The 14,274-nt window shown below is 42.4% G+C and overlaps 1 protein-coding gene across 6 annotated transcripts in view; it reads left to right on the top strand.

The window, feature by feature from the left end:
- The window catches only part of SH3TC2 (SH3 domain and tetratricopeptide repeats 2), a 54,795-nt gene that overhangs the window by 28,363 nt on the left and 12,158 nt on the right, over positions 1 to 14,274 (top strand). For all 6 annotated transcript variants that reach the window (XR_009737626.1, XM_061423968.1, XM_061423967.1 and 3 more), the window contains 4 exons: positions 4,776 to 4,909; positions 7,739 to 7,780; positions 7,905 to 9,602; positions 9,712 to 9,892. Coding sequence is in view for 5 of the 6 variants with exons in the window: in XM_061423968.1 (XP_061279952.1) it covers positions 4,776 to 4,909; positions 7,739 to 7,780; positions 7,905 to 9,602; positions 9,712 to 9,892 (2,055 nt within the window). In the remaining variant the exon portion in view is untranslated. The remainder of the gene's footprint in view (positions 1 to 4,775; positions 4,910 to 7,738; positions 7,781 to 7,904; positions 9,603 to 9,711; positions 9,893 to 14,274) is intronic.

Genomic DNA, 14,274 nt, shown 5'->3' with positions numbered 1-14,274 from the left:
GCTGTCCCTGTAATCAGGCCACTGGGTGTCACTCTTAGTCTGTGTTTGTTTGGGGTCAGGTCTCTGAAGATGGCCCAGCATTTGCTGAAGTCTCCATCCTCTCCTCTCAGCTCCTCTCCCTTTGATGGTTTTTTACTCTCTGAAGTGTTACTACAACATATGTATGTATGTATGCAGGCATGCATATATTTTTTGATTTAACCAAATCGGCTGTGTATTGACAATGAAATTTCTCAGAAGCTGTTTTCTGAGTCAGATTTAGGTCATGCCTCTGACACATGGGAATGGGATCTTGCTTATCCATGGAATCAAATTTTTGTGGGTGTCTTTTTTTATAGCTCAGGTTTCAACATCAGCTACCTAGTTTCACAGCAACAGTAGCTGGAAAACCTGTTCTTAAACCTTGGGCAGGTCTGTCTGAATAGACAGTCTGTGTTTGACAAGAGTGACTTTAAAGACTATCACCCTTTTGAGAGTGACAGAAGGCCACATTTGTCCTCTTTTTGTTTTTTTGTTTTTAAGCATTTAATGTGTTTGTGTTTGAGTTTGTGTGTGTTTTAAGTGAAAAAGAAGTCTTTAGATATAATTGAAGATGCCTTTTTACGCCCTCATACTTCCATCCTCTGATCCTGATTCCATCCTATAGGCCAACACTGTTTGAAATTTCTAGTCTTTATTCTGATACATTTAAAAAATTGACATTTGTTTATAAATGAAAATACTATGGTTTTGTGTATTAAAATTTTATATAAATGTTTTTTCTACAACTGGCATTTTCTGCAATTGACATTATAAATTTAAGATTTATTCATGTTGTAAAAGATATAGCTCATTTTCATAAAGTGTTACTTATAAGAAATTTATATACTCAAATGCCTACATTTAAAAATAAACAAGATTGAAAGATTAATGTACTTGAAACCAGATATAAGAGAATAGGAGAAAAGCCAATATTTCGTGGTATTAAATGTTAAAAAATTTCTTTGTTAATCCCCTCTTTTATTCTTATTGTTTAACTGTGTCTTCTTTATAATTCCATTTCTTGTGGCATCTATTTTTGTTGATGAGAAGTTTGCTGTTTCATAACCATTTCTTTGCAGTAGGTAGCTTTTATCTCGCTGTTTTTGTTAAGGTTTTGTTTTGTTATTGATGTTTTGCAATTGTACCGTAATATATCTAGCTTTGATATATCCTATTATTTATAGCAAGTTGTCCGCTTCCTTCTCCATCATGTACGCCTCTAGGTAGATATTTCAGTGGAGATCTGTGAGTTGGTAAATGCTTTCCATCTCTTTAAGATACTTAAAATATACTCTTGAGTGATCATTTACATAGGTGTAGAATAATATCTTCAAAGTGTAGAGTGAAAATTAATTATTAATATAAAATTTCAAATCCATTTTGCCAGAGTTTTGTCAATCTTATTAGTCTTTTCCGAAAACCATTTTTTCTTTTGCTGACCATCTTTATTGTTTGTTTCCTATTTTATTAATTTCATATTTACCTTTCTAATTTTTCTACTTTGCTTTTATTTCATTAATTTATGTTCCTATCCTTTATATTTAACTCTTTTATTCCATGAGTTGAATAATTAATTGATAATTGAACCCAGAAAGAATGATTAGGAGAAATAGAAAATCCAAAAAGACTTATAACCTTAATGAAATGGAAATCATGTTTAAATTGTATTATTTTTATTTATTTTGCTTAGGACTTGGTGTGCTTCTTCAATCTGAAGACTCATGTCTTTCTTCAATTTTGGAAAATGCTCAGTCATTCTTCCTTTGAATATTGCCTCTCTCTCATTCTCTTTAGTCTCTCTTCTGGAATTCCTGTTAGAGGTATGTTGGACTTATCATTCTATCCTCAATCTTGCTTAATCAGTTCCTTTATATTTTTCATCTTTTATCATGCTAGGCTACATTCTGGATGATTTCCTCAGAACATTCTTCAGTTTCACCAATTTTCTTCTCTGTTGTGACTAAACCTGTTGTTTAACTTTACTCATATGGTCCCAAATGTCCATGCTTTTATTTTCACTTCTAAAATTCATATTTTACTATTTTTCACATATTCTGTTTCTGCTCTTATAGTCCCATATTTTCATTGCAGCTTCTATTCATTCTTTTTATTTCATTATTTTAACCATGCTTATTATAAATTATCTTCAGATTACTGTTAGTTCTATTGTAGTGTTGATCTACCCATTTGTGCATTTGCTGACTCTCTGTGTCAATAGTTCATTTTCTTGTGTGGTTTGTATTTTCAGTTATGTGAATGAACTTTCAACATTTTAAAAGATGGTCTTTGCCTGAAGCCTTGACTACAGAAAGCATTCCAGCAGAGCAGTTTTGGCCTTTGCTTTCCCTGGAAATTTAGAAACTCAGTGGTTCAGATCTGGTTCTCTGATAGGGTACTACATTGTTCAGTGTAAATTCATATCCCACACCTTGTAATAGTGTAAGCCTAGGTGTCTTATTTTTTCCAGGAACTCAGACAGACAGAAAGCATGTTCTTGGCAGGTTATGAGAAGTTTCCAATCTCCTTTTATAGAAGTTGCAGCACTTCTAGATTTTAGGCCATAGGGAACACAAAGCTATTTTGGGAGCTCCATTCAGCTTCCCTGCTTCACACAGGTCCAAAGTCACATTCTGTCCCTAAGTGGTATTAGCAGGTCAGCCCCACCTCTGAGGGCCAATGTCCCAGCTGAGAACCAACAGCATCTCTGGACCATCTACTCTAACTTACCAACTTGGCTTTGGTTTCTCCTTTTGTTTCTGGTTCCCAGGAATTTCCCTTTTTCTCCTTAAAGTTAAATACTATATTAAAATGTTTATCAGATTTTATCCATGCTTTGTCTATGTATATGGTGGCAAGTAGCCCTGTGCTTCAGCCTGTTGTATTTCTAGAAGCCCTACCACACTCCTTCTAAGGATCTCCATGCCGGCAAGCCCTAATGTAATTTGTCAAGCTTCTTGGACTCTCTCTAAGTATCTGGGACTCAGGGCATTAGCATATTAGCCATAGGCAATGGACACAGAGGCAGAAGACCTCAGCTTTGATCTCAGCTTTACCACTTTCCAGCTGTGTAATTTTGAGCATGTCACTAAACCTTTCTGAATCTTCATCTACAAATATGAATAAAAATATCTACATCATAGGATTGTTATGAAGAGTAAATGAAATAGTAAATTAAGGAATGGGATCATATCATTCTTTTTATCTCAAATAAGTTTAGATGTAGAATTCAATTACATGCTCTTTTAAGGATTGAATATCTTAAACTTCCGGGGAGAATCTGGAGGTCAAGCCAGAGAGATAGGGGTTCCATAAGACAGGGAGGCTTGGCGTACTGCAGCCTAGGGGGTTGCAGAGTCAGACACAACTAAGCAACTGAACTGACTGACTTAAGTATTTTGTCAAGAGCTATAGATGTCAAGACAAGCTTTAGTGCCAGTTCTGCCTCTAATCAGAGTTATGACCTTGAGCAGTTCACATTAGTGGCTAGTTTTCTCAACCAGAAAACAGCCACTAAAGTGGCTGACTTTCAAACTGCATTTACCTGAGCTATGGAGACAATGGGTAAGTGGCAGACCATGGCACTGCATCCCAGCCCCTCCCTTAACCATGCTTGAAGTAAAGAAGCTCCTCTTATATCCTGCTTTACGGTTACCTAAGCACAGACTTTATTTTTTTGTACCTCAGTCTCTTCCTCTGTAAAAAGGGAATAAGAATTGGAGGGAGGAGGGTTCAGGATGGGGAGCACATGTATACCTGTGATGGATTCATTTTGATATTTGGCAAAACTAATACAATTATGTAAAGTTTAAAAATAAAATAAAATTAAAAAAAAGAATAGTATATGCATCATAGGGCAACTGCATGCATTAAATGAGTATCTGATTCATAATAAACAGCCCCCACAAAGTATTAGCTGGTATTAACACTTAGGCTTCCAAGTTATTTTTGTTTTAAAGCTGGATTCTGAAGTTAAAAATATATTGGGAACAAAGAGATATTTATTAAATGTTGTCTATATGGATACTGGACTGAATACTTTCCAAGGCACTTCTAGTTTTCATGTTCTTTGATTTATGACAGGTATCTAGCTGACAAATTGGTTTTAACAATTAGTTTATACAGTAAAGTGAATATACAGAGCTCTATTATTTATAATCATTTCTTCTAGCCCCCTGGCCTTCCTTCTACCCACTTCCCATGCCTTAGCCTTCTTTCCCTCTCTTTATGGTGCATAACACTGTTGTGCTGTGTCATGGAATCTGATGTCAATATCAGCTGTGAAGGGTTTCTTCTGACTATAGTCAAGCTTTGTCCGTTGTTCCTCTAAATTGTGTCATCAGTCCTGAGTGTTTTCTTGAAATAATCTGTCAAAGAAACATCTTTTAATGGTCCTTTTCCAACCCTTGCATTTAGGACAGCCAGTTCCTATTTCTTTCCTTAGAAATGGTCACCATGTGGTCTCACAGAATGGGTAGGGGTTGAAGGAAGGGGTTTTGTTTTCTTGAGAGATGGAGATTTAATTGGAGGGTTGTTTTCATGTGCCACTTCTTCAGCCACCACATAGGTCGGTTCTGCCCAGATGAGGTGCCTCCAGCTCTTCTTTGATGTATAAATAAGAGCATTATACAGATTTCAGCTCTGACTGTGTAGGTTGATGGCTTCTCTGTGTCCTTCACTGCATTCTAGGGTGAAGAGAGGAGGTCGTGTCTGAAACCTTGCACTGATCTGTGTCCATGTCTTTTGCCTCAACACAGGAGCAAGAACTCTGCCTTTTTCAGTGATGAGGAAAAATGCTCTCTGGGGTTCCTGGGAAGTGACAGGAAAGCTGAGTGTGTCAGCTTCCTCCGCACACTTGCTCAGACTGACATAACATCTGTCTACCAGCTTAGTGAGTATTTGCTTCTCAACTGCCCACCCCCTGCCCTGAGAAAGCCCAAACTCCTCAAGATTAAGGAATTGTTCCTAACCCAAAAGTACAGTATCTCTAAAGTCTAATCACATGCATGTATGTGGGGCTGTGATCACAGTTCAGTTGATGACCTGGGTCATATTTGATTAGCAGCATTTTCACTTTGGATTTCAGATGATTCTAAAGTCACAAGGGACTTGGTGCCTAAAAACTATGAGATGTAATGAAATCAATTCAACTATACAGTGGGAGGCTGGCCATATTGAACCTTCCATTCTAAACTGGAGAAGAAAACTTCCTGGGTTGTGGCTGAGGGTCTTCCTCCTAGGGCTGAAGTAGGTCTGGCCCCACAATAATAAAGGTGGGGCCATAGAACATTATAGCTGGAAAGACCCTAAGAAATGACTTCTCTCATTTTATAGATTAGGAAGCTGAGGCCCAAGTGAATTAGTGTCTGAACCAGGATAAGAACTGCCCTCCCCTGTCCTCTAGTCAGGACAATTCCTACTTCACCACATTGCCCCTGACACAAAATGACTTTGGACTGTTGGATATGTCAGCCTTGGGTGAGTGAGGCGCCTCAGTACCTAGCACAGTTTCAGTGGTGTCTGAATGACTAACTGAGTGAATGAATGACACTCCTTTCCCTTACTTTGTGAGGGGTCCCCTGCTCTGTGTCAAGAAGTGCTTCATCCAATGACAGGGTTTGAGGAAGGAGTCCTATTTCTCCTATCTCTTCAGTGATGGGGATGCTGTGTCCACTCCTTTGTGGCCACATTAGATGGCACACATTTCATGGGTATGGCCAGAGATTCTGCAGAAGGACTCACAGGCTAGCCTCTGGAGCAGAAGTGGGAGTTAGAAACTTTCTCCAGGCACAGGAACATTTGTGATTAGCACCTTGCCCAGGTATCAGCACTAGCCCTGGCAGCACTTTCTTACTACAGGCAGATCACACTGCTGCACCAAGCTGAACCAGGAAGCTGAAGTTATGAATGTAGCCTGGTAGTTTGGAGCCAAGGTCTGAAAATCAAGGATTAAGGGCCTGCTTTGGAGGTAGGGGTGGTTGCAGACTTGGATCCAGGGTATCTGCCAACTGTTGACCCAGTGGTTGAGGGAAATCCAGGGACAGGTCTCAGGCAGCCCATTAGCTCTTATCTACAGACCAAGGGTGCATCTCTGCTGGGTGGCGGGCTGCACTTCATGGCTTCACAGGTTGTCCCTGGCACCAGGGCAACCAGCAGAAGGGGCATCCTGTCGGTAAATTCCAACTCCCCCAAGGCTTATGCCCTGTAATTCCTTCTCTGAGAGGAAGCATTTTAAAAAAATTCCTGCATTATTTGTGTTCTTGAGGGGTCCTGGCCTAAAGAGAAATGGTTGCAGTAGGGCAGGCACGTGTCCCACAACATCAGTGAGGGACAGGTGCAGGAACCCAGAGTCCAGCTCTCTAGCTCTGCTGTGTTAGGCTGTAGGACCTTTGGGGGTTGCAGATATCAGGTACCTTCAATGACACTCACAGAAGAAACCTTCTCCTGAGAATAGCAAGTGGAGGCTTCACTTGGTGAGGGGCCTGCTACCCTCAAAGTTCACTGGAGAGCTCAGAGTAGGGGCACAGGTGGCTGGCTATTGCTTCTTTGCCAGGAAGAGGTAGAATCTTTTTTCTAGCAGCCCCTGTTCTATGAAGCACAAACCTGGCCTTCACCTCCACAAGCTCCACTGTGGCTACTTTGGCCAAGGGGGTCAACTTCTTTGCTGCCAACCCCAAGGTCATCTTTTTGGTTCTCACCTTATCTTATTTCACTTTTGCTCACTTTTGAACACGGTGAAATGTGTTCACTTTTGTTATCTTGTTCACTTTTGTTCACTTATCTTGTTTCACTTATGTCACTTTTGTTAGATGGCTGCACCATAAACCACCCTGGTCTCCATGACTCCTCTTTTCTCTGTGCCTTTCCAGTCTCCTGGATTGGCTCTCATCTGCCAGTAAAATGCTGATGTTTTCCCAGCTCATTCACAAATCTCCTATAACCACTCCTCCTCCACCTGCTTTGCTTTTCCCTGCAAATCCTTCTTTTGGGACTTTGAGACATTCTTTGTGACATAGTGTCAGTCACAAATCCATGTTTGCAAGTCTCCACTTTTCTCCTTGGCCACAGATCTATTTCATTCTCTGCTAGAGCTCCTTCAAGTACTACAAATTCAAAATGTCTAAAACTACTAGAGATTGTGCTTTCTCCCACCTCATCCCACCACAGTACTTCAGGGAACAAGACTTAGGAACCTCAGATGCTTCTTTACCTTCTTTTCTTAATTATTGACATTTGGTCACCTCATCCTATCAAATTTACAAAGCACATTGTGCACACTGAATCTGTCTGTTGAATGGGTGGATGACAGGAAGGAAGAAGGAAGGCTGTACGCATGGAAACGAGAGGCAATGCCACATGCCAAGAGTGTGCTGCTCTGTCATAGACTCACTGAAAGATTTGGGCCTTAAGATTCCGTCATCACCCCTGCCCTGCATACTCACACCTCTTGGCATACAGCTCCTGTTTCTGTCTTTTCTTCTCTGACTCTGTTCTCATTTCTACCTCAGTTCTCAACTGTATGGTGAGTGGGTTAAACCAGATAATCTTTAGGTCCCTGCAGCACTGATGGTGAAGGGGAGATGCTGTCTTGTACTTTAGGGACTGCAGTTGGCCTGAAACACAAAGTTTCCAAGGGGCCACTGGTCCAGGGAACGCGTGCAGGCATAGGCATGCTGGACCATTCTGACCTAACTCAGGTCTGTCCTTCATCTCTATCCAGGTGGGTTTGAATCCATCCAAAGTCTTCCAAACGATCTGAGCGGTGAGTAGAGATCATGCTGAACCAGACCTCCAGTCCTGTGGGACAGAATCTTGTCCTCTTGCCAAGAGCTGGCCACCATAGTTGCAGGTACTTAGTGTTGCTCAATTCTGCCCGTCCCTTACAGTGTCCCAGTCCGAAGGCTTCAAGGAGACCCGGCCTGGTGGAGCCTGGGAGGAGCATCAGGCCATGGGCTCCAGACAGTCCAGCAGCTCTGAGGACTCCAGTCTGGAGGAAGAGCTCCTTTCAGCTGCCTCAGACACCTATCATCTGCCAGAGCCTGATGACCTTGATGACCCAGAATTGCTCATGAACATGAACACTGGTCAGGAGGAGGAGGAGGCTGAGAACTTCGCCCCCATATTGGCTTTTCTGGATCATGAGGGTTATGCTGACCACTTTAAGAGCCTCTATGATTTTTCCTTCTCTTTCCTCACGTCTTCCTTTTATAGTTACTCTGAGGAGGACGAGCTCATGGCCTACCTGGAGGCCTCGAGGAAGTGGGCCAAGCGGAGCCACATGACCTGGGCCCACGCCCGGCTCTGCTTCCTCCTGGGTCGGTTAAGTGTCAGGAAGGTCAAACTCTCTCAGGCCAGGGTGTACTTTGAGGAGGCCATCCACATTCTCAACGGGGCATTTAAGGATCTGTCCTTGGTGGCTGCCCTGTACATCAATTTGGCGGCCATCTACCTGAGGCAGAGGCTGAGGCATAAAGGCTCATCCTTGCTGGAGAAGGCAGGTACCTTGTTGGCCTGCCTGCCTGACCGGGAGTATAGTGCCAAGAGCGAGCTGGATGTGGTGGCCTATGTGCTGAGACAGGGCATCGTGTCAGGCAGCTGCCCCCTGGAGGCCAGGGCCTGCTTTCTGGCCATCCGATTGCTCCTAAGCCTTGGCCGGCATGATGAGGTCCTGCCCTTCGCCGAGCGCCTGCAGCTCCTCTCTGGACACCCTCCCACCTCAGATGCTGCAGCCACCATCTTGAGTTTTCTCTATGACAAGAAATATCTGCCACACCTTGCAGTGGCTTCTGTCCGGCTGCGTGGAACTCCGAGTGTCCAAGGGATGGCCCTTCCAATTTGGCAGGTCCACCTGGTCCTGCAGAACACCACCAAGCTCCTTGGCATCTCCTCCCCAAGCTGGGGTGAAGTTTCTTCCCTGTCTTGCCCGGCACTCAGGCAGGCACTGACTTCCTGTGAAGAACAGGCGGACTGGAGCACCCAGAGGGTCCTGTGTCTCATCCTGTCCAAAGTGTACCTCCAACACAGATCTCCTGATGGTGCCATCCACTACCTGAGCCAAGCTTTGATGCTAGGCCAGCTGCTGAGTGAGCAGGAAGCTTTTGAGTCTTCCCTCTGCTTGGCATGGGCCTATCTCTTATCCAGCCAGCCAAAGAAGGCTTTGGACATCCTTGAGCCATTCTTATACTCCCTGAAGGAGACAGAGAGTGTTATCCACAAAGGAGTGGTCTATAACCTCATGGGACTTGCACTTCAAGGTGAAGGCAGGGTGAACAGGGCAGCCAAGAGCTATCTTCGGGCCTTGAACAGAGCCCAGGAGGTAGGGGATGTGCGCAACCAGGCAGTGGCTTTGGCCAATCTTGGCCATCTGACCCTTAAGTCCTGGCCTCAGCAGCCAGCCAGGAACTATCTTCTACAGTCTGTGCAACTCTATTCTACACTCCAGGCCAGCATGGAGACAGACATGGAATTAGTACAGGTGCTTCTCTGGTTGGCTCAGGTCCAGGTATATGGACGCCAGCTGGCTAGTGGCCGCGTTTGTTATGAAATGGCATTGCTGTTTGGCTTAAGGCATCAACACCTGAAGAGTGAGTATGTCCTATGCTGCTGAGATGCTTTAGAGAAAAGTGTTAGAGGACATTTTTTTCCTTTGTCCTGTCTCCAGTCATCTCATCCATGTTCCTGCTTTATGTTCAGGTCAGCTTCAGGTCACCAAATCCCTCTGCCATTTCTACAGCTCTGTGTCCCCAAACCCCGAGGCATGCATCACCTACCACGAGCACTGGCTGACACTGGCTCAGCAACTCAGAGACCGGGAGATGGAGGGGAGGCTGCTGGAGTCCCTTGGACGGCTCTATCGGAACCTAAATACATCCAGGTGAGTGCAGGCTCAAGGACTCTCCTAGAAACATCTTTCCTTCCTTAAGGAGAATCAGTATACTTTCCCTCACAAAGTTAAGTCCAGATGTACATGATGTGTTTGTGGCATCATGGAAAAGAACGTGGTCTTTGCAGCCAACACACATTGTAAACTCAGTGCCACCCATCACTTATTAGCTGTGTGACTTTGGGCAATTTTTACATTTGCCCATGCCTCCGCTTCCTCACACGGGACACTTGGACAGTGCCTGATAAGGCTCGATCATGTTGGCTGTGTTACAAGTAATTACCTGTGTGTCTCAATCCATCAGATGGATGTGGCTGACGATGCATAATTCAGAGAGGTGGCAATTACTATACTGAGGACCATGGAACCCTCAGGAGGTCTTCATTACCTGAGGACAGTTAGTATTAGAGAAAAGACACAAAGTAAATAAATGCACAGAAAGCAGGGGTATAAAATTTCACAGTAAAAAATTTTGATGGTAACTTACCTTTAAAATGAAACTGGAAATGATGAAACTAAGTTTATTTTCACTTTTTAGTTAAGAAGCTAAGGTTATAACTGCAACTGTGCACTAAGTCATAGACTAAACATAACAAAAGAAGTGTTTGGTGATTGACTTTTCGGGACTCTCTTAGAAAGGCTCATTTTTCAAAAATATCCCAAAACGTATCTGTTTTACCCAAAGGCTTTTTTTTTCACTCTTGATATTTAAATTATTCTCAAGTGAACTATCCTGCCATCTCTTGCTGATTTTCCTTTCTGTCTCTTCACTGATCAGATCTGCCTGATCCTCATTTGCCAGTGGCATGGCCTGCAACTCTGCTCTCTAACAAGCCTTTAATTGATTCCATTAAACTCTGCATGGTTTATATTTAATTATATACTTTGCAATAGATTAGCATTGTAGCATTGTATTCATAATTATGAATGACTTCTAACATGGGGTAGAGATGATTGCTAGGGTTGAGCAAAGAGAAGTAATTGAGGAAAAGCTATTTAAATGATAATTTTTGCTTTTCTACGCAATGTGGTAACCTTGGGCACCTGATAAATCAGACCACTAATAATCAGATAATGAAATCTTTCTTTGTCTTTCTTTCTCCCATTCTGTCTCCCTCTCCCTCATCTCTTCCCTCTCTCACAAGAATCAGGTATCCTCCAAATATCCCATTGTCTTTAGTCCCAGGAATGGAGTTTTGGATCATTGCAGGCTGTGAGGGGCCAGGAAGCCTGGCCCCAGCCCCACTTTGTTTCTGTTTAGAACACCTTAGGAATCTGTATAGTTTTGGAGCAGATCCAGAAGGTAGGCTTAAATTAACCTTAGAGATGAGATAGTCATGTATTCATGGTAACACATAGTGAGAATGGGCTTTGGGAAAGTTGACTTTTAAGGGACAGGAGTATGGGTGACAAATATGTGTCAGGTTTATTGCCACCCTTCCCTGTGTGCAACTTCAATCTCAGATTAATTGCTGTGCAGTGATTAATCACCGACCCAACTGCCATCCTTTGCTCACAGCCTTCCTCCTGCCTCCAGTTGTCAAAAACCACTGAAATTCTAAGTGAAAAGCCAAAGAAAAAGCCCTTGTTGCTGTCAACAGAGTGCAGAGGCCTTTCTTAAGGCAATATGAAGGACCACTGGATTTCTTAGGTGTGGGGAGTGATAGAGAGAAGAGAAGGTGTGGAGCTGGAGTTGCTCCAAGAAGTGTCTGGAAGTCACAGGCCACAGAGCAGTGAGAGAAGAGATCAAAACTGGATTAGGAGTCAGGAAACCTGAGCCTGCCATGAGCTTATAATGTGTCCTTAAATAAGCCATTTCTCTTCTTGGTTCCCCCATTTATAAGGTTAAATTGAATAAGGTGCCTTCGTGTTCTAAAATGTTAAGTCTAGGATGAGCCAGCTATGCTATGCTGACACTGGTAATGGCCGTGTTAGTATAAGAATTCCTGCTGCCTCCAAAGAGTCTTGAGTTTTGGAGGCAGATTCTTAAAGTTATGGGCCTTCTAGATCAGAGACCTAAACTTTTGGGGATTTTTAAAGACTCTGCAGTAGCTTCAGAAGATCATAATGTAGTGACTGTAAACTCCAAGTTGGTAGACCTGGTGTCTAGCATAGAACAGAGAGACATACATATTTGTGTGGGCATAAGATGTTTACCCCTTTTCAGGATGCTCAGTTTGTCAAGGAGAACATGCTATAATGCTACATTTATTTAGCGTCGATCAATCAACTACTCCTGCAAAGCCTTTGTGAAAAAGAATAGAACAAAGACCAGCTAACAGAAATAGATAAACAAGTGTTTCCATGCACCTGGAGGTGGTTACTGTAATTTAGCTCTAAGCTTCCTGGTAGCTGAGGTAAAAAGGGAAAAACCATATGAGGTTCTTACTGTCTGATAAAAAAAAATATATAAACAAATGTATCTGTTGGAGGAAATTTGTTCCTGGCACTGACTTCTAGGAAGAATTTATTAAGTGGGTTTGATGTAATGGTTTTTTCAACTAAATTCTCCCCATGGGATTTCCATTCTTACAAAGCTCAAAGCCATATCAGGCAAAGGCATGAAGTGTTCATGGGTGAGATGGCAGGCATCTGCCGGGGCAGGTTTGGAGGGAGAGGAAACAACACTTTCAGCTAAGGGTTGGTGGATCTGTCAGGGAACACTTCATGAAGGTGATAGCATTTAAAGATGCCCTTGAGGGATAAGAAAGATTTTGAAAACTGGAGCAGGGTAAGAGAAGACCATTTGGGGCCAAGGGTCTAACTGTAGCAATGGAAAGGGGAGGACTCATTTGAAAAACATTTTGTAGATTTAACAGACTGAGTTTGATGTTTCTCTGGGTATAGGTACTAAAGGAGAGAGAAGATTATAGCCTACCTCCCGGAGAGGGATATGGAGGTTAGATGGGGGTGCAGGGGGTTACGGTGGGCCTCTGGACTGGCACAGTCAGCATCTGTATTGAAAATGGTGGTCATAATAGTAACGGAAGACATTCAGTGAGCATGCACTGATTACCAACCAACGTGCAATCTCAGGATGACCTTATGAGGAAGAAAGAGTGAGTCATTTTCACTACCCATACTGCTTTTCTGCTCATTTACATTCCTCCTGTTTGAAAGGTTTTCTCTAGTGTTCAGTGATGGTGAGTAGGAAGGCAGGGCAGTAGATGATGAAAACTTTGGCTCAGCCTTCAGAATTTTGTCTTGAGACACTTTGCTGTCCCTTTGTTCAGTATATCTTTTGAGTCTTGCTTTCTTTGCCTTCATGATGATGACTACAGAATTTAGTTTGATGAAGTTTTTCAGTCTCTCAATGAGAAAGGTCATTAGGGGTCTTGTTTTCTGTCTCAAGGTGACACAATATAGACTTTAGACTGTCTATAGACTTAGCTGTAGAGCTGAACCAGGTGGGTTCCTTGAGAACTTTATGGCTCTATTGGATCAATTCGACTAATACTTGCTGAGCATGTACTATGGCCCAGGCCCTATGTTAAAAGCTGACAAATGTCAGCCCAGTCCCTGAGCTGACAATGCTTATCATCTAGTTCAGGAAGTAGATATTATACACATACTAACTGCAAGTATCACATAAATGGTGCTAAGAGACACAAAGGATGTGCATATTTTTTTTCAGAAAGAAATGCCTTGCATGCAACAGGCCTTTGCAAAGTAATGATTCTTTGCATATAATACAATCCCTAGATGCCTAGAAGTCATTTTTCATGGCTTTTATTCTTATTCTTGTGCATCTTACTCCTGTGGAACTGAAAAAAATGTTTCCAGTTTGGTTTTCAGTATAGCTAATATGACTAATCCCTAACATTTTTGGAATCATAAACAAGGAAAGAATTGCACTTGCTGACATGTTCTTTTATCACAAGCCTAGGATGTACATCACCATCCATCTTTTTCCAATGGGGGTACTTTGTTCAAGGTTTGAGGTTGCTTATGTCCTTCAAAATTTTGAAGTTGTTAAAGTGGCAAAAGAAACAAAAGCCTTTCCACAGTTGATTTCTGAGCCAGAAATTGAGCACTGTTTGAGGGTCTTGGGGGGGCTCTGGAATTTGATTCTCAGGGTTAGATCCTCATTTAAACAGTTTATTACCTGGTCTTTATTGCTTACCCTTCAAAGCCTTATTTTTCCCATTTGCAGATGGATATGATAATAATACTGTTCTCTTAGTGCTGTTGTGATGATTAAATGAAATTATGCATGTCAAGCCCCTAGTGCATGCTAAGGTCTCAATAAATCATAAGTAACAATTACCGTCAGTGCTGTTATTAAAGACAAAACAGCAGAAAGCTACCCATAAAGCTTTAGAAATGAGGAATGCAAACATGGACAAGTTTTTTTAAAAGACCCTTGGGTTTCT

The sequence above is a fragment of the Bos javanicus genome, chromosome 7 (genome assembly GCF_032452875.1).
Source record: "Bos javanicus breed banteng chromosome 7, ARS-OSU_banteng_1.0, whole genome shotgun sequence".
Classification (NCBI taxonomy): domain Eukaryota; kingdom Metazoa; phylum Chordata; class Mammalia; order Artiodactyla; family Bovidae; genus Bos; species Bos javanicus.
This window is presented reverse-complemented; position numbering and strand designations above follow the sequence as displayed.